At 52.1% G+C, this 26,460-nt stretch overlaps 1 protein-coding gene across 1 annotated transcript; it reads left to right on the top strand.

Annotated features, from left to right (window-relative positions):
• The first annotated feature begins 14,340 nt into the window (after positions 1–14,340).
• Positions 14,341–26,073, top strand: PARP16 (poly(ADP-ribose) polymerase family member 16). Its single transcript, XM_029066798.1, has 6 exons — positions 14,341–14,514; positions 18,093–18,230; positions 21,984–22,190; positions 22,726–22,897; positions 24,609–24,750; positions 25,589–26,073. Exons 1-6 carry the CDS (start codon positions 14,350–14,352, stop codon positions 25,731–25,733), a joined length of 969 nt encoding a protein of 322 aa, XP_028922631.1. The 5' UTR covers positions 14,341–14,349; the 3' UTR covers positions 25,734–26,073.
• Positions 26,074–26,460: the final 387 nt, after the last annotated feature.

Genomic DNA, 26,460 nt, shown 5'->3' with positions numbered 1-26,460 from the left:
TGGACCCAGGAGCGGGGCCGGGTTCGCCTCACCGGAATGTATCGTGTTTGAGGTGTGCGTGGACATCCTTGAGCTCCCACCCCCCATCCCACCCCCACCCCAAGGGACGGCGCTTAAGGGATGGGGCACGGGCGGAGGGAGGCCCGGCCTGCCCTCCCGCAGCCTGGGCCCTTCCTAGATGATGGTCTGAAGCTATTTTTATGCCGTGTGTTTGCAGTTTTCATTTGATGGGTTGTTGGTTTTTTTCAATTTCTTACTGGAGAGAAATGAGGGGAAGAAAGCTATTTTTGGTTAAACGAAAAAGCATTAAAAAATGACGATCCTTTCTTTAAGAATGATAAACGAGAGAGGTCAGACTGTTTAGAACCGTGCCCTCGCCCCGCCAATCCCTGCCCCCTCCCCGGGGGAGGTGGGGGAATTGGAAAACGACGGTGACATCACAGTCCGTCGTTCTTGCCCTCACTCCCTCCCTTCCCCTCACCCCCTAGCCACTCCATATCTGCCGGGACGCTACTTGGGATCTTTGCCGAAGTGAATGGTTCTCTGCGGGTTGACTCCCTCCCCTGAAGCCCTGGTGGTCCCGGGCCGTGACCCCGGGAACAAATGTCGCATGGTCTGTCCTGCTCCCTTCTGCAGAGGAACCGTGGAGCCCCCCACCCCCCACAACATCCCTGCCCTCAGTGTGGAGAGTCACTAAACATGCAGCTAAGGGTTAAACGTGTGGTCGGGGACCAGTAGCCACTTCCTCGGTGTTCCAAGGTGTGGGCTAGTCAACCCTTCCAGGTCCCCTCTACAACTGTTTTGGGATGAGCCCTTTCCCCTCCTCCCAACATCTCCCCACCCCAAAGAGGCCGTCTGAGCCCCCCTTCCTCTCTCCTCTCACTATTCCCGCTATCTCCTTCTCTCCACCTTATCAGGCCTGAAGTTTAAAAGATGGCAATAAAAAATGATCCCCAAACAGTAACACTGTGATCCTCCTTTGCGAATAATAATGATTACGGTATTTATTATAAGCGCAAACTAGATGTCAAGCGCTGTACTAAGCACTAACCAGCTGCTTAATCCTGGATGGAGTTCAGAGTCTAAAGGGAAGGGAGAAGGGGTCTTCAATGCCCATTTTACAGAGGAGAAAACTGAGGCACAAAGAAATGATTTGCCCAGATTCACACAGCAGGTGAGCTGGTGGATGGGGAGAAGTGAGCAGCGGAGCGGGAAAGGTCCGAATCTGTAATAATAATAATAATGAGTTATGGTACTTGTTAAGTGTTTACTATGTGCCAAGCACTGTTCTGAGCACTAGAGTCGATACAAGTTAATCGGGTTCCCCACGGTCCCTGTCCCACGTGGGGCTCACGGTCTTAGTCCCCGTTTTTCAGATGAGGTAACTGAGGCCCAGGGAAGTGAAGCGACTTGCCCATGGTCGAAGACCAGACAAGTCGTGGAGCAGAGTTTAGAACCCAGGTCCTTCTGACTCCCAGGCCCGTGCTCTGTCCACTAGGTCTTGCTGCTAGGGAGAGCTAGTAGGGGAATAATAAGAACTTAGAGAAGCAGAGTGGCTCAATGGAAAGAGCCCGGGCCTGGGAGTCCGAGGTCATGGGTTCGAATCCAGGCTCTGCTACTTGTCAGCTGTGTGACTGTGGGCAAGTCACTTCACTTCTCTGGGCCCCAGTTCCCTCATCGGTAAAATGGGAATTAACTGTGAGCCTCACGTGGGACAACCCGATTACCTTGTAACTACCCCAGCCCTTAGAACAGTGCTCTGCACATAGTAGGCGCTTCACAAATACCAACATTATTATTATTATTACTATTATAACTACGGTATTTGTGAAGCACTTACTATGTGCCAGACACTGTTCTAAGCACTGAAATGACAGCCTAGAAGGGGAAGGCCTCTTGGAGATGTGATTTTAGTAAGACTTTGAAGGTGGGGAGAGTGGAGGTCCGTTGTTTACGAAAGGGAGGAGTTCCAGGCCCGTGGGAGGACGTGGATGAGGGGCGGTGGGATAGATGAGATCGAGGTCCGGTGTGTAGGTTGGCGTTACAAGAGCGAATTATGTGGGATGTGATGGAGTAGGAAATCAGTGCGGTAAGGAGGGAGGGGGCAAGATGATTCAGTATTTTAAAGCTGATTGTAAGGAGATTCCGTTTGATGTGGAGGTCCTTTTCCCAGGCCCTGGGCCCCCACCCCGTGACAAACCTCTGGAAGCTGGGACAGGAGCCGGGATTCCAGTCTTACCTGCCTTATGGTGCTGTCTGTCCAACTCCGGATTGGCCAGACTCCCCAAGCCCCCTAAGCAATGAGATTGTGGTGGGCCGCAGGATGTTTTTCCACCCTCTAAAGCGGGCTTGAAGTTGGCCACTCACTCAGGGTACTTGCCTGGGATGTGTAATCGAGAACGTTTATTTTCCTGTCGGGTCCGTCCCCCCGCCGACCCCCGGACTGTACTCTTGTTTTCATTCACTCGATCGTATTTATTAAGCGCTTATTTTGTGCAATGCACTGTTCAAAGCGCTTGGGAGAGGACGATCGAACAATAGACACGTTCCCTGTGCAGCGATCGTCTACCAACACTATTATAGTGTAATAATAATATTTGTTAAGCACTCATTCTGTGTCAAGCTTTGTTCTAAGCGCTGGGTAGGTACAACTCAATGATAATTATAGTATATGTTAAGCAGCTACTATATCTTAGGCACTGTACTAAGCACTTAACAAATACCATCATTATTATTATTAAGCACTGGGGTAGATCCAAGCTAATCAGGTTGGACACGGTCCCCGTCCCACATGGGACTCACAGCCTTCTTCCCCATTTTCCAGATGAGGTCAATGAGGCCCAGAGAAGTGAAGCAACTTGTCCAAAGCCACACAGCAGACCAGTGGCCAAGCGAGGATGAGAATGCAGGTCCTTGTGACTCCCAGGCCTGGGCTGTAGCCGCTAGGCCACGCTGAACCGACCCGGTGCTTCCTCCCCGCTTTCCCTGCCCCCTCTTCCATCCCCACCGCCGGTCCTCCCTTTCTCCTTCCCCTCCCTGTGACCCGTGGCTGGAGCAAAGACCCCCGAGGACCCCCCAGAGGAAGGATGTGAGACGCTTCCCCCCTTCCCCCGCCCCCCATTCCCCTGGGCTGTTCTGGGGGGCGGGAGGGGATGCTCCTCTGGGGCCCGGGGCCGGAGCCAGAAGCAATCAAGAGATGGCAAGTTGGGCAAATGATTGTAACTAGCCTAAAATGGATAATTAAGCCTCCCCAATTAGACAAAGTGCTCCAGCGACCGGAGATTGCTTCCAGATGCTGCCCCCGCAGAGATGGGGGGTGGAGTCTGGTGGGATGCTTCAAAAACACTCGGAGCCCCCCACCCCTCCTGAGGACCCCAAAATAACCCTCTGGCCTGGGAGGGAGAGGGTACAGGGGAATCGGTAGAGACCTGGGTTCTAATCCTCACTCTGCCCCATGTCTGCTTGGTGATCTTGGGCAAGTCACTTCAGTTTTCTGGGCCTCGGTGACCTCCTCTGGAAAATGGGGATTGAGACTGTAAGCCCCAACTGGAACAGGGACTGGGTCCAACCCGATTCGTTTGTATCCACCCCAATGCTCAGTACAGTGTCTGGCACCCAGTAAGTGCTTAACAAGTACCACCATTATCATTATTATTACTATTATTGTCTGCTCTGTGCCTTGGGCAAGTCACTTCAACTCTCTGAGTGTCAGTTCCCTCTTCTGTAAAATAGGGATGGACTTTGAGTCCCATGTGGGACAGGGACTGCGTCCAACCTGATTATAACGTTTCTACCCCTTTCTACATAGTAAGTGCTTAACAAATATAATTATCATTAATTTTTTTTATTATTCTAGGGGCTTTTAAGTTGAGAGATGGAAAGGGCCCTTTAGGGAAGCAGCGTGGCCTAGGGGAAACAGCCCGGGCCTGGGAGTCAGAGGACCTGAGTTCTAATCCCTGCTCTGTCCAATGCTTGCTGTGTGACTTTCGGGTAAGTGGCTTCACTTCCCCGGACCTCAGTTTTCTTGTTCCCCCTCCTACTTAGACTGTGAACTCCATGTGGAAAAGGGACTGAGTCCAACTTAATTCACTTGTTTCTATCCCAGCACTTAGAACAGTGCTTTTGAAACATAGCAGACGCTCAACAAATGCCATTTAAAAAAAAAACCACTCAATTTTTCTCCCAAATAGATTGCGAGCCCCTTGTGTGACTTGATTATCTTGTATCTACCCCCGTGCCCCGCACATGCTAGGTGCTAAGCAAATTGTATTACGCATGTTATTTTTGTTATTATTATTATGGATCGGTATCAGAAAGCAGTCATCCCCGCCCATCCACAAGCCTCAGGCTGTGGTGGGTCCCCCCCTGAGCTGAGCCCTGCCCCCTCCCCACCCCCCAGCTGGTCTCTCAGTTGGGAGACAATCAGCCTGAGATTGCTTTCCCAGCCGCAGACGTTCAGCTGTGAGCAGCAAACGGCCAAAGCTAATTATCTCTGGCAGGTGGGTCGCTGGGAAGACTGGGATTCAGTTCCTGAACACCGGCTTTGACAGAGGGAGAGGGCCCTGACACCCCATCCCACCTTTTCCCCTCTAGCTACTCCCTCTCTCCCATCTGGCGATTCCTCCGATCCAGAATTCCAAGCCCCATGTAGGACAGGGATTGTGTCCAACCTGATTAGTTTATATCTACCCCAGCGCTTAGAACAGTGCTTCACACAGACTAAGCGTTGAACCAATCATTCAGTTGTATTTATTGAGTGCTTACTGGGTGCAAAGCACTTTACTAAGTGCTTGGGAGAGGATAATATAGCAATGAACTGACACATTCCTGCCCACAACGAGCTTACAGTCTAGAGACGAGCTTTCAGTCTAGTGACAAATACCATCAGTATTATTATTTAAATAATAAATCATAAGTTATAATAATCAACAAATAATAAATAGGATGATTTATTATTAAATGTAATAATAAATTAATACTATACCAATAAAATAAATTATTATAAATAGTACTTATCGTGCTATTCCATGTACGACAGGGACTGTGTCCATTCTGATTACCTTGTATCTACCCCAGGGTTTAGCAGAGTGTCGGACATGTAATAAACACCTATCACACACCATTATCATAAGCAGCCCAGCCTAGTTTCCCCAAACCTCAGTTTTCCCTTCAGGGACAGTTCCACAGGAGGCTAAATAATGCTTCCGCCTGCAAGGGGGCCCCTAGTAGATTTTAACTCCCTGATCTGCTACCGGAAAGAGCCTCAAACTCCAAAGCCCGGAAAGGTCGGTTTTCATCCCATTTCTCTGGAGGAGATAGATGTGAACTCTTTTCAATTCATCAGCTTAAGGGAAATAAGATCTCTGAAAGAAGTGCATTGAGAGGGAGCCAGTCACCAGGCCGGATCATAAACAGCATTTTCCGAACTATCTAATTTCCCGGAGCAGTCGACGCATTCCTGAGGTGCAGGAGCTAAAAAGTTATGTGGTGGGAAGCAGCCCGGCCTAGTGGAAAAAGCCCGGGCCTGGGAGACAGAATAATAATAATAATTGTGGTAGCGTCTACTGTGTGCCAGGCACTGTTCTAAGCGCTGATTATTCAAGGTAATCAGGTTGGACACAGTCCCTGTCCCAAGTGGGGCTCACAGCCTTAATCCCCACTTTATAGAGGAGGTAACTGAGGCTCAGAGAAGTAAAATGATTTATCCAGGGTCACACAGCAGACCAGCAGACAATATTTATTGAGTGCTCACTCTGTGCAAAGCACTGTACTAAGCGCTGGGGAGAGTACAGTATCCCCACAAACAGACACATTCCTGTCCACAATGAGCTCCCAGTCTAGAGGGGGAAGTAGGCATTAATATAAATAAATGAATAGATGAAATAGATGATAATGTATACGTATGTGCTGTGGGGATGGGAGGGAGGATGAATGAAGGAGCAAGTAAGAGGGGCGCAGAAGGGTATGGGAGAGGAGATTTAGACAGGGAAGGTTTCTTGGAGGAGATGGTTTTGAAGTGGGGGGAGAGCAATTATCTGTCGGAGGTGAGGAGGGAGGGCGTTCCAGGCCAGAGGTGGGATGTGGGTGAAAGGTCCGCGTCGAGAGAGATAGTACAATACAGTAGATTGTACAAACAATCTACAGGATCCCTGCCTTCAAGGAGCTTATGGCCTAGTAGGGGAGACAGACGATACAACAGATGAAAGACGGGGAAAGCAGAATGAAGGGTAAGGATGGAAGAGTCGTGGGGGTGGCGGAGGGGTGAGACTCAAAGTAGCAAACATCCGCCGAGGAAGATTCTCCTTCCAACTTCACATGGAGGTCCACAAGCCGGAGGGATTCACCCCACTCCCCACCCCACAGCACTTTTGCAAGTATCTTTAAATGATGTATTACAAAGTCTTTATTTATATTCATGTTTGTCTCCCAACTCTATTATATTGTACTCTCCCTAGCACTCGGTACAGTGCTCTGCCCGTAGTAAGCGCTCAATAAATACCACTGATCGATTGATTGAATGTTTTGTCCTCAGGCTCCTATTTCCTGCCCCTACCTGGGACTGATTATTTATTTTCAGAGGGTGCTACATCTGGAAACTATCTGAGCAGGAGGTTGGGTGATCTGGGAGTATGCTGCTGCAATTAATCGCTCTTCCGGCGGGGAATTGAACACAGGGGGATCTTTGAGGTCATCTCAGATCCCAACCAAACCCCTTAAATCTGGGGCCTCATCAGCCTCTGTATCCTGGGATTTGCTGGGAGGGAGACAGAAGAAGCCAGTTTTGAGGATGTGGATCTCTTCTAACTCCACATATCCCCACATCTCTCCCGTTATTGAATCTCATGTCTCTGTTACTCCCAGGACACCTCCATTGCGATGATAATAATAATAATAATGTTGGCATTTGTGGTGTGCTTACTATGTGCCAAGCACTGTTCTAAGCGCTGGGGTAGATACAAGGTAATCAGATTGTCCCACATAGGGCTCACAGTCTTCATCCCCATTTTACATATGAGGTGACGGAGGCACGGAGAAGTTGAGTGACTTACCCGAGGTCACACAGCTGACAAGCGGCAGGGCTGGGATTAGAACCCATGACCTCTGACTCCCCAGCCCGGCCTCTTTCTACTAAGCCATACACTGCTGGTACCTGAACCTCAACGTGTTTAAAGCTGAACTCCTCATCTTCCCTCCTCCCACCTTTCCCACCTTTTTTCTTTGTTTTTTGTAATGGTACTTGTTAAGCACCTAGTATGTGCCAAGCACTGTACTAAGCGCTGGCGTAGATACAAGTTGATCCGGTTGGACACAGTGTCTGTCCCACATAGGGTTTACAGTCTTAATCCCCATTTTACAGTCATGGGAAGTGAGGCCCAGAGAAGTAAAGTGACTTGCCCAAGGTCACACAGCAGACTTGTGGTGAAACTAGGATTAGAACCCAAGACCTTCTGACTCCCAGGCCTGTGCTCTATCCACTCTGCCATACTGCTTCTCCAACGACCCCTGGCATAGAGCGGGCACAGAGAGCTTGTTTGTGAGCAGGGAATGTGTCTGTCTGTTGTAGCGTATTCTCCCAAGTGCTCAGTACAGTGCTTTGCACACAGTAAGCGCTCAATAAATACGAACAAATGAAAGACAGGGGCGAGATATGCTGGTGCTGCCCGCGGGGAGCTTGTGGTAATGCAGAGAGTCTCCAAAACCGGGTTCACAGGGACTCCAGGGAACCAAACGCAGACCCCCTCGGCTACGCCAGGTTCATAACACTGACCTCTGCTGCTCAGGGTCAAAGCTGGACTCCACTTAGCGCCGCCTGCCTCCAGTTAGTGCTGCTGGCCTCCTTTGGCCTTTACTGGCCTCCATTTAGCTTGCTGGCCTCTGTTGGCCTCCACTTACTGCTTCCAGCCTTAACAGATTTCTGGCCTCCACTTAGTTCTGCTGGCTTCCGCTGTTTTTTGCTGGCCTCCACTTAGTTCCACTGGCCTCCACTTAACGCCGCTGGCCTGTGCTGGTATCTGGCCTCCACTTAGTGGTGCTAGCCTCTGCTGGTTTTCGCTGGCCCCCACCTAGCCCTCCTGGCCTCCGATGGACCCTGCTGGCCTCCACTGGTTTCTGTAGGCCTCCGTTAGCTTCCACTGGCTTCCGCTGGTTTCTCCCGGCCTTCAAGGGTCTCTGCTGGCCTCCGCTTAGTTCTGCTGGTTTCCACTGGCCTCTGCTCAGCTCCCCTGGCCACTGCTGCTTTTTCTGTTTTATTCAGCTAAGTGCTCTAGCCTGGAGTAAGAGTCAGGGGACCTGGGATCTTATTCCAACTCCCCCGCTTACCTGCTGTGTGACCTTGAGTAAGTCATTTAACTTGTCCGTGCTTCGGTTTCCTCAGATGTCCAGTGGGGATTCAGGACCCGTTCTCCCTCCTTTTTAGACTGCGGGTCCCGGGTGGGAAGGGAACTGTGTCTGACCGGATTATCTAGAATCTATCCTGGTGCTTAGTACAGTGCTTGGTGCATAGCCAAACACTTTTTTATCGTGTTAAGTGCTTACTATGTGTCAAGCACTGTTTTATGGAATAGGGTAGATACGAGTTAATCAGGCCAGATCAGGTCTGTCCCACACGGGGCTCACAGTCAAGTAGGGGGAGAACAGGTATCGAATCCTCATTTTACAGTTGAGGAAACTGAGGCATAGAGAAGTTAAGTGACTTGCCTGAGGTCACTCAGCAGTCAAGTGGCGGAGTCAGGATTAGAACCCAGGTCCTCTGACTCCCAGGCTTGTGCTTTAATCCCTATGTCATTTTGCTTCTGACTTTACATTTAACAAATACCATAATTATGAATATTTCATTCATTCAGTAGTATTTATTGAGCACTTACTATGTGCAGAGCACTGTACTAAGCGCTTGGAATGTACAAATCGGCAACAGATAACAGATGTTGGTATTTTTTGTTAAGCGCTTACTATGTGCCGAGCACTGTTCTAAGCGCTGGGATAGACAGAGGGGAATCAGGTCGCCCCACGTGGGGCTCACAGTCTTAATCCCCATTTTACAGATGAGGGAACTGAGGCCCAGAGAAGTTAAGTGACTTGCCCACAGTCACACAGCTGACAAGTGGCAGAGCTGGGATTCGAACTCATGAGCCCTGACTCCAAAGCCCATGCTCTTTCCACTGAGCCACGCTGCTTCTCTAGTAGTAGTCTTTTTATGGTATCTGTAAAGCACTTATTACTTACCAGTACTAAGTGCTGGGTTAGATCCAAGATAATCAGGTTGGACGCAGTCCTTGTCCCACGTGGAATTGACAATCTTCATCCCCATTTTACAGATGAGGGAACTGAGGCCCAGAGAAATGAAGTGATTTGACCGAGGTCACTCAGCAGAAAAGTGGTGGAGCGGGATTAGCACCCAGGTCCTTCTGACTCCCAGGCCTGTGTTCTATCCACAAAGCCACGCTGTTCCTCTTATTATTTTCCATGAACAATTCTTTCTTCTGGGAGTAGGCCTTATTTCTGGAAGACATTTGGGCTGGGTGTCCAGTTTCAGTGTCGTTTACACCAAAACTAGCAAGAAAGAATTCTCCATAATGAGGAAGAGATGATTCATATACTGAAAGTGAAATGGATGCTAGGTCCTTAATTTCGCTCTACCCTAGAGTTCTCTCCTTTCCCTAAATTGCCCATCTCATTCCAATTTATTCCCAGAAACAGCATGTAGTCTTCCGGCCCGGCTTTTTATCCTTTTGAAGTGGCCAGACCAGACCACTGATTTATTCCCAACTATGCTCTCCCTTTAAAGGCGGGTCGGGGTTAATTCTGTAATAAAACCGATCTTAAAGGAGCAGCTCTTTCCAAGGTGAGATGGGGGATGGGTGCTTTCTGTCCTCTGAATGTCCTATTATATTCCTACTTTCCTTCCCCAGATGAATTTCCTTCATCAAATCTCCATAAGAAAGAAAAATAATCAGTCGGCCCCTCCCCATGAGATGAGCTTTAATTTATTGGAAATAAAGGAAGAGCTCTGAACCACAAGAGTGGATAGAGCCCGGGCCTGGGAGTCAGAAGGACCTGGGTTCTAATCCCTGTTCTGTCACCTGTCTGCTGTGTGATCTTGGGCAAGTCACTTCACTTCTCTGGGCCTCAGTTACCTCATCTGTCGAACGGGGATTAAGACTGGGAGCCCCATGTGAAGCAGGGACTGTGTCCAAGCTCATTAGCTTGTATCTCCCTCAGCACTGGCACAGAGTAAGTGCTTAATAAATACCATTAAAAAAATTAGGGATCAGCCGATGGATTACAATATCCTCTTGATTTGGGAACAGTTTCTAGTTTCTTCTAGACTCAACTAGGGCCGGGGTGGGGGACGGAGGAGACAGAGTTGGAACATTCGTTCATTCCATAGTATTTATCGAGCGCTTACTATGTGCACAGCACTGTACTAAGCGCTTGGAATGTACAATTCGGCAACAGATAGAGACCATCCCTGCCCAGTGACGGGCTCACGGTCTAACCGGGGGAGACAGATGGCAAAGCAAAAGAGAACAAAACAAAAACAAGACAACATTATCAAGATAAATAGAATCAAGGGGATGTACACCTCATTAACAAAATAAATAGGGTAATAAATAATATATACAAATGAGCACAGTGCTGAGGGGAAGGGGGAAAGGGGAGCAGAGGAAAAGGGGGGCTCAGTCTGGAAAGGCCTCTTGGAGGAGGTGACATTTAAGTACTAGATGTGTGGCTAATAGAATCCTCATGCTAACAGGATTGGAAGCTCCCAGGTTCCAATCCTAAAAGGTTCTTTTTGTGGGAGCAATTTCAGCCATTAGGGAGATCAGTGGTATTTATTGAGCGCTTACTATGTGCAGAATACTGAGCACTTGGGAGAGTATAATACAACAGAATCAGTGGACCCATTTCCTGCCCATAAGAAGTTTACAGGCTAGTGGGGGAGATGAGACTATAATGATAATAATAATAATAATGATGGCATTTGTTAAACGCTTACTAGGTGCAAAGCACTGTTCTAAGTGCTGGGGGATACAAGGTGATTAGGTTGTCCCACGTGGGGCTCACAATCTTCATCCCCATTTTACAGATGAGGGAACTGAGGCTCAGAGAAGACAAACACCAACATTGTAAGTGACTTGCCCAAAGTCACACAGCTGACAAGTGGTGGAGCCGGGATTAGAACCCATGAACTCTGATTTCCAAGCCCGTGCTCTTTCCACTGAGCCACGCTGGTTAAAACAACTCTCCTCAGATGCTTTTTTTAATGGTATTTGTTAAGCGCTTACTGTGTGTCAGGCACTGTACTAAGCGCAGGGGTGGTGCGAGCGAGCTAATCAGTCTGGACACTGTTCGTGTGCCACATGGGGCTCACAGTCTTAATCCCCATGTGACAGATGAGGTAACTGAGGCACGGAAAAATGAAGTGACTTGTCCAAGGTCACACAGCAGACAAATGGCGGGGCCTGGAATTAGAACCCAGGTCCTTTTGACTCCTAGGCCCGTGCTCGACCCCCTAGGCCCCGCTCTTTTCCAATACTAGAGGAGATTGACATCGGTGGAATATCCTGTTTGGATATTTAATGGGCTGATAAAAGAGCCTTCTGGAAGAATCAGTTCAACATAAATCCCAAAGTGTGGCATCTCCTCAACTGCATATCCCTCCTAGGGGAGGAAAGAGGAAAAATCTCTCTCTAACCTCTTCCTCCTCCTCCTCCTCCCCATTTCCCCCCTCCTGCCACCTCCCGTTAGCAGGTGCTGGCAAGAGAATTATTAAGCCTAATGAAATATTAGGGAATTAACTCAGCCAATTTGGACGACTGGTGACTTATTCTCACTCAAAGGGAGTGCTCGGAGTGATTTAATATAATGCCAGATAATAAACCTCTCCCTAGCGGCTCACTGAATGATGTAGTTAACATTCCTGTCCCGGGATCAAAGATTGCAGGCACAAAGGCAGATGAAGCAAAATGCTTCCCCCTCCAACCTCCTCTGAGGAAGTAGAGTCACCGGATTCCCCAGTGCCGGTTGGGGTGATTAAAATGACCCCAGAGGAATGTAGACACTGGGGAAAAAGGGGGTGTGGGGGGCGGATGGGAAACGTCTTCCTAGCATCCTTTAGGAACGTGTGTTCTCCTCATCAACAAAACAGAAGCAGACAGTGTGCGTGTGTGTGTGTTTTGTGTGCTAATCCACTTCTGTGACCTTGTCACCACTCTCTTGCTGCAATTCTTGATTACAAAAACAGGAAAATGTGGTTGGTGGCTCAGTCGAAGCCCGGAGATTAATTCTGCTCTAGAACAGACCTTAGAATCCCGCCCGTAGATGAGACCGATTCTCTCCATTTCCAGAAAAAAATATCTCTTGGTCCTTTCTTTATGCCAACCAGATGCTCAACTACCAGGCTGCTTTCTTGGCTGTAAAAAAGCCTTGACTTCTTCAGTAACCAAAGCGAGGCCTGCCGGGAGGAGCCCACGGGGACCCTGGGGGGCTTGCAGGCAGGCCAGTCAGTCAATCCTATTTATTGAGCGCTTAGTGTGTCGTGGTCTAAGGGGGAGGAAAAACTGGTATTGAATCCTCATTTTACAGAGACGGAACCTGAGGCACAGAAAAGTAAAGTGACTTGCCCACAGTCACACAGCAAGCAAATGGTGGAGGCAGGATTAGAACTCAGGTCCTCTGATTCCCACGTCTGGAGAGTGTGTGTATGTGTGTGTATGAATTTGCAGGGATTCTTTGTGTGGGGGGCGGGCTTTTGGCGGGGGAGACTGTAAACTCCCCTCTAGACTGTAAACTCTTTTTTTTAATGGTATTTGTTAAGCACGCACTATGTGGCAGACACTATGCTAAGTGCTGTGGTAGATACAAGTTAATCAGGTTGGACACCGTCCATGCTCCATATTGGGCTCACAGTCTTAATCCCCATTTTACAGATGAGGTCACTGAGACCCAGCGAAGTAAAGTGCCTTGCCCAAAGTCACACAGCAGACATTTGCTGAATCATATTTGAGCATTTACTGTGTGCAAAACACTATCCTAAGCACTTGGGAGAGAACAATATAATAATAAACGGACACATTCCCTACGTGGTGGAGGTGTGATTAGAACCCAGGTCTTCTGATTTCCAAGCTCAAGGTTCTTTCCAGTAGACCATACTGTTTCTCAATGAGGGCAAGGAACGTGACCAGCCACTCTGCGGTACCGTACTCTTTCAAGCGCTTAGTACAGTGCTCTTTTTGATTAATCGATTGTGAGCTCGTTGAGGGCAGATAATATGGCTGTTTATTGTAGTATTGTACTCTCCCAAGCGCTTTGCATAGTGCTTTGCATACAGTAAGTGCTTAATAAATACCGTTGAGTGAATGATTGAGTGATTGATTGACTGAGGGGTGTGTTATTATGGGCTCTACTTTGCCGTGGGGACAGCCCAGCCGGCGCTTCTAGGTTGGGCACTGGCCCGGCCTCCTGCCCTATACCCTGACGGGGTCAGGGGGAGGAAAAGATGTGGGAGGAGGAGGAGATGGGGGAAGAAGGGGAAGGAAGAAGAGATGAGGAGGAAGGGGGGAGAGAGAGGTGGGAAGGAGGGAGAGGAGGAAGTGGGGAGGAGAGTGAGGAGAAAGGTAAGGGAGGAGGAAGTGGAGAGGAAGGAGGAGGAGCGGAAGGAGGAAATGGGGAGGAGGGAGAGTCAAGATGAAATGGTGGGGAGGAGGAAATGGGGAAGAGAGGGAGGAAGAAGAGGGGAGGAGAAGAGGAAATGGGGAGTAGAATGAGGAGAAAGGTGGGGGAGGAGGAAGTGGGGAGGAGGGAGAGGAGGAAATGGGGAGAGAGTGAGGAGAACGAGGTGGGGGGAAGGAAGTGGAGAGTAAGGAGAATGAGGAGGAAGAGGTGGGGAGGAAGAAAGTGAGAAGGAAGAGGCGGAGAGGAGGGAATAGGGAGGAGGGAGAGGAGGAAATGGGGGAGGAAATGGGGAGGAAGGAGAGTGAGGAGGTGGGGGAGGAAATGGGGAGGAGAGGGAGGAGCAAGAGGTGGAGGAGGAAAGTGAGGAGGAGGGAGAGGAGAACTAGGAAGTAGAATGAGAAAGGTGGGGGAGGAAATGGAGACTGAGGAAGAGGTGGGGAGGAGGAAATGGAGAGTGAGGGAGTAAAGGGAGGAGGAAGAGGTGAGAGGGGAGGAGGAAATGGGGAGGGAGAGAGAGGGGAGGAGCGAACGGGGAGGAGGAAATGGCGAGGAGGAGGAGGGGCGAGGAGTGGAGGAAGCGGAAGGGGGAGGTCGTAGGGTGGGGGTGCGGTGCGGTGCTGTGCGGTGTGCGGCCGGGCAGCCGAGGTTGGGGGCCTGGTTGGGGGGGGGGGGGGGATGAGCGGGTCGGGGTCGAGGTCGGCGTGGGGGGACGACGCTGGGGCCGCCGACCTGCGGTGCAGCCTGGCCTGGGCCGCCGCGCAGTCCTTCCGCCGACACTCCGCGCTGCGGCCCTGCCCTCCGGGATACGGACCCCGGGGACACGAGGACTTCGACGCCCTGGTCAGACGCCCCCCCGACCCCCTCCCACCCCGACCCTTTCTCCCCTTCCCCCCTCCATCTTTCCCTCCCCCCTTCCTCCTCCCCCTTTTCCTCTCCTCCCTCTTCCCCTTCGCCCTTCTTTCTGTCCCCTCTTTCTCCCTCCCTTCCTTTCTCCCTCCCTCTTCCCCTTTCCCCCCTCCTCCCCCTCTCTCCTTCCCCCTTCCTTTTCCCCTCCCCTTTTCCTCCTCTCCCATTTTCCTCTCCTCCCATCCCTTACCCCTCCCCCTCTTTCCCGTTTCATCCTTCCCCTTCTCTCCCTTCCCCTTTCCCGCATCCTTTCCCCCTCCCCTTCTCCCTTTCCCCTTCTCCCTTTCCCCTTCTCCCTTTCCCCTTCTCCCTTCCTCCCCTTCTCCCTTCCTCCCCTCTTTCCCCCTTCCTTTTCCCTCTCCTCCCTTTCCCCTTCATCTTCCCCTTTCCCCTTCCTCCTCCCTCTTCCCCTTTTCCCTCACCCCTTCCCTCTTCCTTTCCCCCTCCCCTCTTCCTTTCCCCCTCCTCTCTTCCTTTCCCCCTCTTTCCCTCCCCACCCTCCCTTTTTCCCCCACCCTTTCCACCCTCTCCCCCTCTTCCTTCCCCCCTTCCACCTTCTCCCCTTTTCCTTCCTCCCCCTTCCTCTTCCCATTCCCCCGCCTCACCCCAGCCCCCCATCAGGCCCCGCTGAGAATCGGGGCGCCCCAGTTTGGGGGAGGGTGGGGGAACTCAGAGCCGGCGGGGGCCGGCCACCATCTGCCCTCCCGGGGCCACACTTGCCCACCACCAGAAACCCCTTCAGGGCAAGAAACGTGTCTGTTGGATTGTCCCCTCCCTAGCACTTAGTACCTTGCTCAGCACCCAGAAAGCGCTCAGTAAATACCACCGACTGAATGAGGCTGGGCCAAGCCTGCTGGCCCCCTGGCACGAGAGGGCCTGCCGGACAGGCCAGTGGTGGCCCAGGGCAGGGGCAAGGGAGGATTTTCCTTCAAGTGCCACATCATCGGGTCAAGGGAGGAGCCCAGAGAGCCATCCCACTTCCTCCATTTCCCAGGGCACTGGGGAAGTGCCAGATGCCAGAACAGAGATGGCAGCGACTGCTTTTTTGTTAAGCGTTTCCTCTGCCGCACACTGTACTAAGCACTGGGGTAGATGCAAGATAATCAGGTTGGAGAATGGGCGTTGAGTCCCCATTTTACTAATGAGGAGGCTGAGGGTCAGAGAGGCATGTAGAACAGTGCTTTGCACGCAGTAAGCGTTCAGTAAATATGATTGAATGAACGGGGATGTGAAGCGACTTGCCCCGGGGCGCCCAGCAGGCAGCTGACTGAGGTGGGATTAGAACCCAGATCCTCTGACTCCCAGGCCCGGGCTCTTTCCACATGGCCACTCTGCTCCTTGATAGGGATTAAATACTTAGCCCCGTGTTGAAAAGAGACAGGGTGTAATCTGATGAGCGCATAGAGTGCTTGGCACATAGTAAGCACGTAACAAATACCATCATTATTATCATTATTATTGTATTTAAGCCGGTGCCTGTTTTGGTTTTTTTTCCTCCTCGCGGTATTTGTTAAAGCGCTTACTATGTGCCAGGTGCTATACTAAGTGCTCAGGTAGATAAAAGCTAATCAGGTTGGATGCAGTCCTGTCCCACATGGGCCTCACAGTCTTTATCCCCATTTTTCAAAGGAGGGAACTGAAGCCGAGAGAAGTGAAAAGACTTACCCAAGGTCACACAGCAGATGAGTGGCGGAGCTGGGATTATTAATAATAATGTAGTAAAAATAATAATGGTATTTAAGTGCTAGCTATGTGCCGGGCTCTGTAAATCAGGTTAGACACGATCCCTGTCCCACATGGGGCGCTCAGTCTCGGTCCCCATTTTGCAGATGAGGGAACTGAGGCCCAGAGGAGTGGATTAGAACCCAGGTCCTTTTGACTGCCGGGCCTGTGCTGAGTCTGTTAGGCCTCGCTGCGTCTCTGTGCTTATCAAATAGTAAAATTGTTCCTATTCTCATCACTGTTTCTAGTCGGCGGGTCTGGTGAGGAGCCGTCAGCAGAAAGGTGGGGAATCAGACCTTGGGGTCAGGGGGACTCCGGGCCCCCCGGACAAGTGACAGGAGGCCCATAGGTCGAGTGGAGATGGCATAGTAGCGGTTGGGAAAGCGACATGGCATAGTGGAAGGAGCCCAGGCTTGGGAGTCAAAGGACCTGGGTTCTAATCCTTGTCACCCCATGAGCCTGTTGGGTGACCTTGCGTATTGATGCCTGTCTCCTTGTTTTGTCTGGTTGTCTGTCTCCCCCGTTTCTAGACGGTGAGCCCGTGGTTGGGTAGGGACTGTCTCTGTTTGTTGCCAAATTGTACTTTCCAAACGCTTAGTAATAATAATGTTGGTCTTTGTTAAGCGCTTACTATGTGCCAAGCACTGTTCTAAGCGCTGGGGTAGATACAAGATAATCAGATTGTCCCACGTGGGGCTCACAGACTTAACCCCCATTTTACAGATGAGGGAACAGAGGCCCAGAGAATAATAATAATAATGGTATTTGGTAAGTGCTTAGTATGTGCCGAGCACTTTTCTAAGCGCTGGAGTAGATACAGGTCATCAGGTTGTCCCACGTGAGGCTCACTGTCTTAATCCCCATTTTCAGTTGAGGTAACTGAGGTACCGAGAAGAGAAGTGACTTGCCCAAGGTCACACAGCTAAGTGGCGGAGCCGGGATTAGAATCGATCAATGCGTGGTATTTATTGAGCGGTTACTATGTGCAGAGTGCTGTTCTAAGCGCTTGGGAGAGTACCCTACAACGGATTTAACCGACGCATTCCCTGCTCAAAATGAGCGGTGTGGCTCAGTGGAAAGAGCCCGGGCTTGGGAGTCAGAGGTTATGGGTTCTAATGCCACCTCCGCCGCTTGTCAGCTGTGTGACTTTGGGCAAGTCACCTCACTTCTCTGTGCCTCAGTGACCTCATCTGTAAAATGGGGATGAAGACTGTGAGCCCCACGTGGGCCATCCTGATCACCCCAGTGCTTAGAACAGTGCTCGGCACATAGTAAGTGCTTAATAAACACCATTATTATTATTATTAGAGGACCCACATGTTTAGGAGAAGCAGCGTGGCCTAGTGGAAAGAGCACTGGCCTGGGAGTCAGAGGACCTGGGTTCTCATCCCGGCTCTGCCACATCCCCGCGGTGTGACCTTGGGCCAGTCATTTCACCTCTCTGAGCCTCGGTTACCTTTTTCATGGGGTTAGCTCCGTTATTTCCCAAATTCCTGGGAGTCGGAGGACCTGGGTTCTCATACCGGCTCGGCCACGTCCCCGCAGTGTCACCTTGGGCCAGTCATTTCACCTCGGTTACCTGTTTCATGGGGTTAGCTCTATTATTTCCCAAATTTTCTGTTCCACCAGAGGGCTCTACAGTCATGGCTCTCCAAGGTTCAGGAACTGTTATTTCTGTTCCGTCCCTAACATGTTTTCCAAGTGCGTGGTTCCGTTCTCTGCACCCTGTGGGCCCCTGCGTTGTAAATACTTGTTATTGACTCGAATAAGCGAGACTTCTCGTGTGTTAGCTTGCGGATATCAACCAGTTGCCAAACCTGAAGGAACTCCAGCAGTCTGGAACGGACAGAGATCAAAGAGTATGGAATCTTCTCAGCTGGATCTTATCCTCAAAGGTCTTTACCATCCAGAGTTCAAGGAAAACAGAGGTAAGGTGTATTTTTTTTTTTTCTCGAATACGGGACTGGGTCTCTATGGTCTTCGTTAGGGTTCATGCCTGCTGCCTTCCCCGTGGGAGTGGAAGCCGCCCGTGGGTAGGAAATGAGTCTTGGGCTCCCGTCGTGGTGTTACTCGGTGAGTACCAGTACGTCTACCGGGCGAGGCGGCTCTGGGGGAGCCGCAGTCTTGGAAGTCGGAGGTCCCGGGTTCGAGTCCCGGCCCTGACACCCGCTCCCTGTGTAGCCTGGGGCAAACCACCTAACCTCCCCATGCCCCAGTTTCCCCAGCTGTAAACAGAGGATGATAATAATGACGGTATTTGTTAAGCACTTAATAGGTGCCGAGCACTCTTCTAAGCACTGGGGTAGATGCAAGGTAATCAGGCTGTCCCATGCGGGGCTCAGATTCTTCATTCTCATTTTCCAGGTGAGGTAACTGAGGCCCAGAGTAGTGAAGTGGCTTGCCCAAAGTCACACAGCAGACAAGTGGTGGAGCCGGGATTGGAACCCATGACCTCTGACTTCCAAACCTGGGCTCTTTCCACTACGTCACGCTGCTTCTCGATCATGATACCTGTACCCTACCTTGCAGGGGTGTTGGGGGGGGTATTCATTCATTCACCGTCGTATTTATTGAGCACTTGCTTTGTGCAGGGCACTGTACTAAGCGCTTGGAAAGTACAGTTCAGCAACAAATAGAGACAATATCTGCCCACAGTGGGCTCACGGTCTAATATAAGACACTTTGGTAATAAAAGCACCAAATAGGAACTGTACCTCGATCTCACTTCTCTCGCCGCCCACCCCTGGCCCACGTCTTGCCTCTGGCCCGGGACGCCTCCCTCCTCGAATCCCACAGGCGATGATTGTCCCCCGCTTCAAAGCCTTATTTAAGGCCCATCTCCTCCAGGAGGCCTTTCCCGACTAAGCCCTCCTCTCCTCCCGCTCCCTTCTGCGTCACCCTGACTTTATTCACCACCCCCAACCCCACAGCACTTACTTCCATACCTGTCATTTATTTATTTATTTCTAATAATGTCTGCCTCCTCTAGACTGTAAGCTTATCGTGGGCAGGAAATGTATTTGCTTATTGTTATATTTTACTCTCCCAAACGCTCAGTACAGTGCTCTGCATATCCAGTAAGCACTCAAGAAAAATGATAGAAGGAATGAATAAACACTACTGCTGCGGTTATTACTAGAGAAGCAGCGTGGCCTAGTGGCAAAAGCACGGGCCTGGAAGTCACAGGACCTGGATCCTCATTCTGGTTCTGCCAGTTGTTTGCTGTGAGACCTTAGGCTAGTCACTGCACTTCTCTCTGCCTCAGTTTCTAAGACTTTAAGATGGGGATTAAATGCTTGATCCCCCTCCTCGACTGTGAGCCGTGTGAGGGACAGTGACCGATTAGCTTGTCTTTATCCCAGGTCTTAGAACTGTGCCTGGCACGTGTAAGTGCTTAACAAAAGCCACAGTAATAATAATAATAATAATAGCTCTTTGTGGGCAGGGAACGTATCTACCATTTCTGTTCTCCCAAACACCTAGTATAGTACTCTGCGCAGAGGAGGCACTCAAGTAACCTTAATTGATTAATGATACCACTGCCGGGATGCCTGGTGAAATGAAATGTGTCCATTTCACAATTAAAGGGCAGAACCCTCCCATGAAAAGGAGGAAGCTCGTTGTTTCGGTTGTAACGTCACAGCTCCTTGTCCTCGCTCCGGGGCGATGGACTTGGGTCAGCATTCCTAGGTCAACTCGATGGGTCGTTGTGGCCGGTCTGTAAGGGGGGGAAATAAATCAGGGACTGTTGGCAGTGCACTTGTGGCTTTCCAGACAGAGGAGTTGGGTGCGGTGGAAAGAATCGAGGCCTGGGATTCAGGCTCTGCTCCCGGCTCCACCACTTACCTGCTGTGTGACCTCGGGTGAACCTCTTAATTTCTCTACTGATAATAATTGTGGTATTTAAGCACTTCCTACGTGCCAGGCACTGTATTAAACACTGGGTGGAAACAATCTAATCAAGTTGGGCACAGTCCATGTCCCACGAAGGGCTCCCAGTCTCAATCCCCATTTCCCAGTTGAGGTAGCTGAGGCCCAGAAAGGGAAACGACTTGCCCAAGGTCACACAGCGGGCAAGTGGCAGACCCTGGGTTGGAACCCATGACCTTCTGACTGCCAGGCCCAAGCTCTGTCTACTACGCTACGCTGCTCCGTGCCTCGGTTTCTTCATCCCCTTCTCTAATGCCAACCTTCTCAGTGTACCTCGAGCTTGTCCATCTCGCCGCCGACCTCTCGCCACGTCCTGCCTCTGGCCTGGAACGCCCTCCCGCCTCATATCTGACAATGACTCTCCCGTGCTTCAAAGCTTATTGAAAGCCCATCTCCTCCAAGAGGACTTCCCCGACTAAGCCCTCCTTTCCTCTTCTCCCACTCCCTTCTGCGTCACCCTGACTTGCTCCTTTTATCCGTCCTCCCCACCCCCCAGCACATTAAGTCCATGTCCATAATTTCTTTCTATTCATATCCGTCTCCCCCTCTAGACTGTAAGTTCTTTGTGGGCAGGGAATGGATTTGTTTATTGTTAGATTCTGCCCTCCCAAGCGCAGTAAGTACTCAATAAAAATGAATGAACGAACGACCGCTGCCAACTCTCTTTGGAACATGTCTCCCAACTCTGTTATATCGTACTCTCCCGAGCGCTTATTACGGTGTTCCGTACACGCTGAACACTTGATGAGGATGATCAAATGCCATCGGGTCATTCCCGATTCATAGCGACTCTCTGGATTTTCATCAGAGAGTTTTCTCGGTAGGAAATACGGCTGTGGTTTACTGTTGCCTTCTTCCGCGTGGTAAAACCTTAAGTGTCTTGCCTTCGTCTTTGGTCAACATTTTGATCACTTGACCCTCTGCCTTCGACTCTTTCCCGTGCCGCTGCTGCTCAGCACAGGTGAATCACTTCATCCGACGCCTCGGCTCTCCGTTAGGGATAACCCTGACGAGAGAATATCTCTCAGTGGCGTAGCTCTGAGCTTCACTGGTTTACGCAGACTCTCCCGACACGAAGAGGCCTTGATTCATAGGAGAGAAGCACTTAATAAAAATGATTTATTTGATTGCTTGGGAAAGTGCCCCCACAGAAAAATGACATCTCTGCCTTCAAGGAGCTTACATTCTAATGGGGGAGGCAGGCACCAATCAGTGGTATTTATTGAGCACTTGCTGTGGGCAGAGCACTCTACTGAGCTCTTGGGAGAGCACAATACAATAATAATAATGTTGGTATTTAAGTGCTTACTATGTGCAGAGCACTGTTCTAATCGCTGGGGTAGATACAGGGTAATCAGGTTGTCCCACGTCTTAATCCCCATTTTACAGATGAGGTCACTGAGGCCCAGAGAAGTTAAGTGACTTGCCCACAGTCACACAGATGATAAGTGGCAGAGCCGGGATTTGAACCCATGACCTCTGACTCCCAAGCCCGGGCTCTTGCCACTGAGCCACGCAACAGAGTCGGTCGACGCAATCCCCGCGCGCAAGGAACTTATAGTCTCCAGGGGAGCGAGAGACATTAAAACAGAGATAGGGGAAAGAGTGGAGCATAAGGATAGTTCCACAAGCGTCATGGGGTCGGGGCAACAGAGCGGCATCAGTTATCAGGCGTAGACCACATCGACGACGAGAGATAGCAAAACGTGAGACTTTCGAGATAACCTGGAGAATTCCCTGCTGCTTCCCAGTTCTCCAAGATCCAGGAGCTGACCGGAATCTCAGGAACCACGGTGCCACCCCCCGACTTCCTGTTCGAAGTCGTGTACTCCGAGCCCATGAACGCCAAGTTCAACGAGACCAGGGGCGACAGGGACCTGATCTACGCCTTCCACGGCAGCCGCCTCGAGAACTTCCACTCGATCCTCCACAATGGCCTGCACTGCCATTTGAATAAGGTAAGGGATCTGCCCGGCCGTAGCGTGGCCTAGGGGGACGAACGCAGGCCTGGGAGTCAGAAGGACCCGGGTTCTAATCCCAGCTCCGCCACTTGTCTGCTGTGTGACCTTGAGCAAGTCACTTCACTTCTCTGGGCCTCAGTTCCCTCATCTGCAGAATGGGGATTCGGAACCTGTTCTCCCTCCTCAGACCGGGAGCCCCACGTAAGCCCTGATAGTCGTGTATCTGCCCCAGTGCTTAGTACAGTGGAGGGCTGAAAACGGGGGCAAAATAAAGTGTTACACTCCCCACCTCCCCTCTTCCCCCTTCCCAAATACACACACCCCAGACCCCCTTCAAGTTTTAATAACGCAGTTCCCCGGGGTCTGTTGAGACTGTGACAGCTGAGGGAAGCCATTTTAGATGCCGTGTTTCAGGCCGATCGCGTTTTCACCGCATTGAGATGTGGCTTCAACTGGGCGTGTTTTTGTTTTTTTGTGTGTTTTTTGTTTGTTTGTTCGTTTGTTTTTTCTCCTTATTTGCCTGCCGTTCCAGACGTCCTTGTTCGGTGAAGGGATCTACCTCACCAGTGACTTAAGCCTGGCTCTCCTTTACAGTCCTCATGGTGCCGGCTGGCCGCACAGTCTGCTGGGCCCACGCCTCAGCTGCGTGGCCGTCTGCGAGATCGTGGACCACCCGGACGTCAAGTGCCAGGCTAAGAAGAAAAGTGAGTCAGGCGGGCAGACCAGGGTCGATCGGCGGCATCGGACCGGTTGCGGAGCCCCGGACTGAACGCTTGGGAGAGGGCGGCGCGGTAGAGTGGGTAGACGCGTTCCCTGTCCTCAGGTAGCAGCGCGGCCTACTGGGTAGAGCTCTGGGTGTCAGCAGGACCCGGGTTTTAATCTCGGCTCTGTCACTTGTCCGCTGCGTGACCTTGGGTAAGTCGCTTCACTTCTCCGGGCCTCAGTTCCTTCATCTGGAAAGTGGGGAATTAAGACCATGAGCCCTATGGGGGACGGATATTGTATCCAACCTCTTTAGCTGGTGTGTACCCTGGCGTAATACATAGTAAGCGCTTAACAAATACCATTTTATTTTACTGTTATAAGGGCCGTGGAGCATCCGTTAGGAGCTCAGAGGTACCCGGAATTCCACCTTCCCGGGAGAAGAGCAGGCGGGTCCTCGGGCCAGGGGGCGGAAAGGGGTCCGGGAACCCCTGAGGAAGGGGCCGGGGTCGGAGGGATGACCGGAAATGCCACTGGTTAATTGGTGATGATAATGGTGGTATTTAAGTGCTTCCTATGTGCCGGGCACTGTGCTAAGCCCCGGAGTAAATACAAGAAAATCAGGTCGGGCACAGTCCCTGTCCCTCAGTCTGAAGCGAGGGAGGGAGAACGAGGATTTAATTAACGCCTGTTTTAAAGATGTGGTAACAGAAGCACGGATCGAGAGACGTGACTTGCCTAAGGTCACACGTGAGGCCAGAGATGGGACCAGGATTAGAACCCAGGTTCTCTGATGCTCAGGCTCTCTCCACTGCTTCTCAGTAGCCATTCTTGAGCACCCCCTGGGTGTGAGACACTCTATTAAGTGGTTGGAAAATCCCAAACTGAGCAGCCACCCATCTCCTGGAACTTCCACTCCATCCGGGGAGACTGACTTCAAAATATTTCCAGCGTGGACCAAGTAAGTCATTGACCGTACACCTAGATCAACGGTGCCGAGTATGGTCAACGGTGCCGAGTATGGCTCCAGCGGAAATTGAGGGGTCAGTTCCTTGGGCAAGTCACTTCGTCTCTGTGCCTCGATTCCCTCATCTGGAAAACGGGGATTGAGAGCGTGAGCCCCACGTGGGACAGGGGCTGTGTCCGACCTGATTTATCCCAGAGCCTAGTACAGTGCCTGGCACATAGTAAGCGTGTATGTTATTATTAGTGGTCTTCATCACTCTCCCAAGCGCCTGGCACCCAGTGCTCAATAAATACGATTGAATGAATTAATAAATGAATTGCAACGTTTACCGAGTGCCTCTCGGGCCCCAGGTGTCATACTGAGCAGTGGGGTTGGGGTGAGATCATTAGGCCCGTCCCCTCCCCCACCCGGGGCTCACCGACTACGGGGCAGAGAGAGCGGGAGCCTTTCGTCGTGTTCCAGAGGAGGAAATCAAGGCCCAGAGAGGGGAGACGACTTGCCCCAGGTCTCACGCCGGGCCAGCGTCAGAGCCACTCTCCAACCCGCGTGTAGATGGCCTGCCGGCGCCAGGCCCCTCCGGTCCGTCGCCGCCCCCTCCCTCCCTCCGGACCGGGGGCTCCCCCGGGCTTGACGGGACTTTACTGCGGGGCTGCTTCCTCCCCTTCATCTTCCGCCAACCTGCACTCGGCAAAGCCGGTCTCCCCCCTCCTTCCTCACCTTTGGACTCTTTGCTTCCCCTCGGGCAGATTCCGAAGAAATGGACCGAAAAAGAGCAAGAATCAAGAACAGCGAGGGGGGAGAGGTGCCGCCCAAGTACTTTGTGGTCACCAACAATCAGCTTTTGCGGGTCAGATACCTGCTCGTTTATTCGCAGAAGCAGTGCAAGAGGTAAGAAGGGAATTTACGGGGAGGCGGGGAGAAGCGGGGGTCCGGGGAGACCCCGAAGAGAATGTGGGTATGTGGCCGTGTACGTGGCGGAGCGTGTGCCTGTGTGACTCTGTGCATTTGTGGTTGTGGGCGGGGATGTCCACGTGTGCCTGTATGTGTTTGTACCCATCTGTACTTGTGTGCGAGGGCGACCGTGTCTACTCTGTGCGCAGGTGTGCTTTTGTGTGTGTGTGTGCGGGTTGATTCCTTGCTGGCCGGGGGTGTAGGGAGGTGAGTGAAAAGAGAGGCTTCTCTCAGTTACCGGAATCCTGCCTCTGCACCCTTTCAAGCCTCCTGTTTGGCGGTCAAACTGTTTGGCCTTTTCGCCAGGGGTACTGGGGCTTCGGTGTCTCCCGCGGCCTGGCTTCGGGCAGCCACCTCAGGCCGCCCCGGAGATTCTCTCGCCCGGGCAGTGGTTGGCTTCCCCCCTCCACACCGGGCCTCTGGTGGCATTCTGAGATGAAGGGAGGGGGCCTAGTGTGGGCCGAGTGCCCCTTGGGGCACAGATAAACGCCCCTCGCCGAGCGCCCGGCGGCTCGACCTCCCGCTGGGAGCCCACAGGACCGGACACGGTCCGGAAAGGGCCGGGGCGAGCTCAGGTCCGGGAGATGCCGCCCACGGAGGGTGGCCCGAGCTGGAGACGCAGGACACCGGGCAGGCCCCCCGGGGAAGGGGGCGAGCGGAGCCAGCTCCGGGATGGGGCGGAGTGGCCTGGGGGACACCCGCCTCGCCTGCCGGTCGGGTCCCCCACGGGACGTGACGGGCGGCGTCAAACGTTCGCGGTCGTTGGTTCGTGCAGGTTGGCCGGTTGGCCCTCCTGGCTGTCCAGCCACCCCTTCGCCCTGCTGATGGGCACCTACCTGCTGCTGCTGATCGCCGTCGGCATCGCCAACTCCCCCACCTTCTCCTACTACTGGAACCGGGCGTTTGCAACCCAGAGATGAAGACCCCGGGCCGGGGGGGGTCGCCCTCTGCCTGACTGAAATCAGAGCTCTTCGTTACCTCTCCCTCTAATCACCCCTGCGGCCGGGGGTCTCCGGGCAGGGGGCGCGCCCCCACCCGCCCCCGGAGAGTCACACGGGGACGAGGCACCGGCCAGCGGCGGGGGAAGGGAGAGCCCCCAGAGACAAAGCGTCCGAGCTGACGGGGGACCCTCCTTTACCAGACTGCCTGGACGTGAGACTCTCACCCGGAAGCCCGCCGGGAGAGCGACGGTCCCCATTCCCCCCCTCCGGCTCCAACGCGGCCCGACGGTGACGCCAGAAAGCCCCACGGGCGTCTCCTGTCAGACGGATAGGGTCATGTCCGGATGGCGGGGAGGCCGCCATCTCGGAACGGGCCCGGCTGCCCGCGGGCCACGGCCCAAGCCTTCTGCTTCCCAACTGGGCGCCTTATATGGCTGGCACCGCGACTGTGCCGTGTAAAAAGGCCAGCGTAAGCCGCGACGGATAAACAACCCCGATGTTCTCAACGTGGAAGCTTGCCCGGTTTCCACCGCACCACCCGACGCTTGCCCCACAGGCAGAGAGGAACCGGGGCACGTAGGCGCGGCACTCAAGGGGTGGCCGACTCGGGACGACCAGCGGGGACCGAGAGCTTCACCTCACGAGGGACTTCCATCCACCGATAGTTCTCATTTGCGGCGATGATTGGATTTTTTGGTATCCTCCC

The sequence above is a fragment of the Ornithorhynchus anatinus genome, chromosome 5 (genome assembly GCF_004115215.2).
Source record: "Ornithorhynchus anatinus isolate Pmale09 chromosome 5, mOrnAna1.pri.v4, whole genome shotgun sequence".
NCBI classification, from domain to species: Eukaryota; Metazoa; Chordata; class Mammalia; order Monotremata; family Ornithorhynchidae; genus Ornithorhynchus; species Ornithorhynchus anatinus.
Note: the sequence above shows the minus strand (reverse complement) of the source record. Positions and strands in the feature narration are given on the sequence as shown.

Bases quoted from the DNA above. Each gene is read 5' to 3' on its own strand.
- PARP16 (XM_029066798.1), top strand. From the start codon at position 14,350: ATGAGCGGGTCGGGGTCGAGGTCGGCGTGGGGGGACGACGCTGGGGCC. The intron at 18,231-21,983 runs GTAAGGTGTATT...GCTGCTTCCCAG, and splicing joins AGAGTTCAAGGAAAACAGAG to TTCTCCAAGATCCAGGAGCT. The intron at 24,751-25,588 runs GTAAGAAGGGAA...TGGTTCGTGCAG, and splicing joins TCGCAGAAGCAGTGCAAGAG to GTTGGCCGGTTGGCCCTCCT.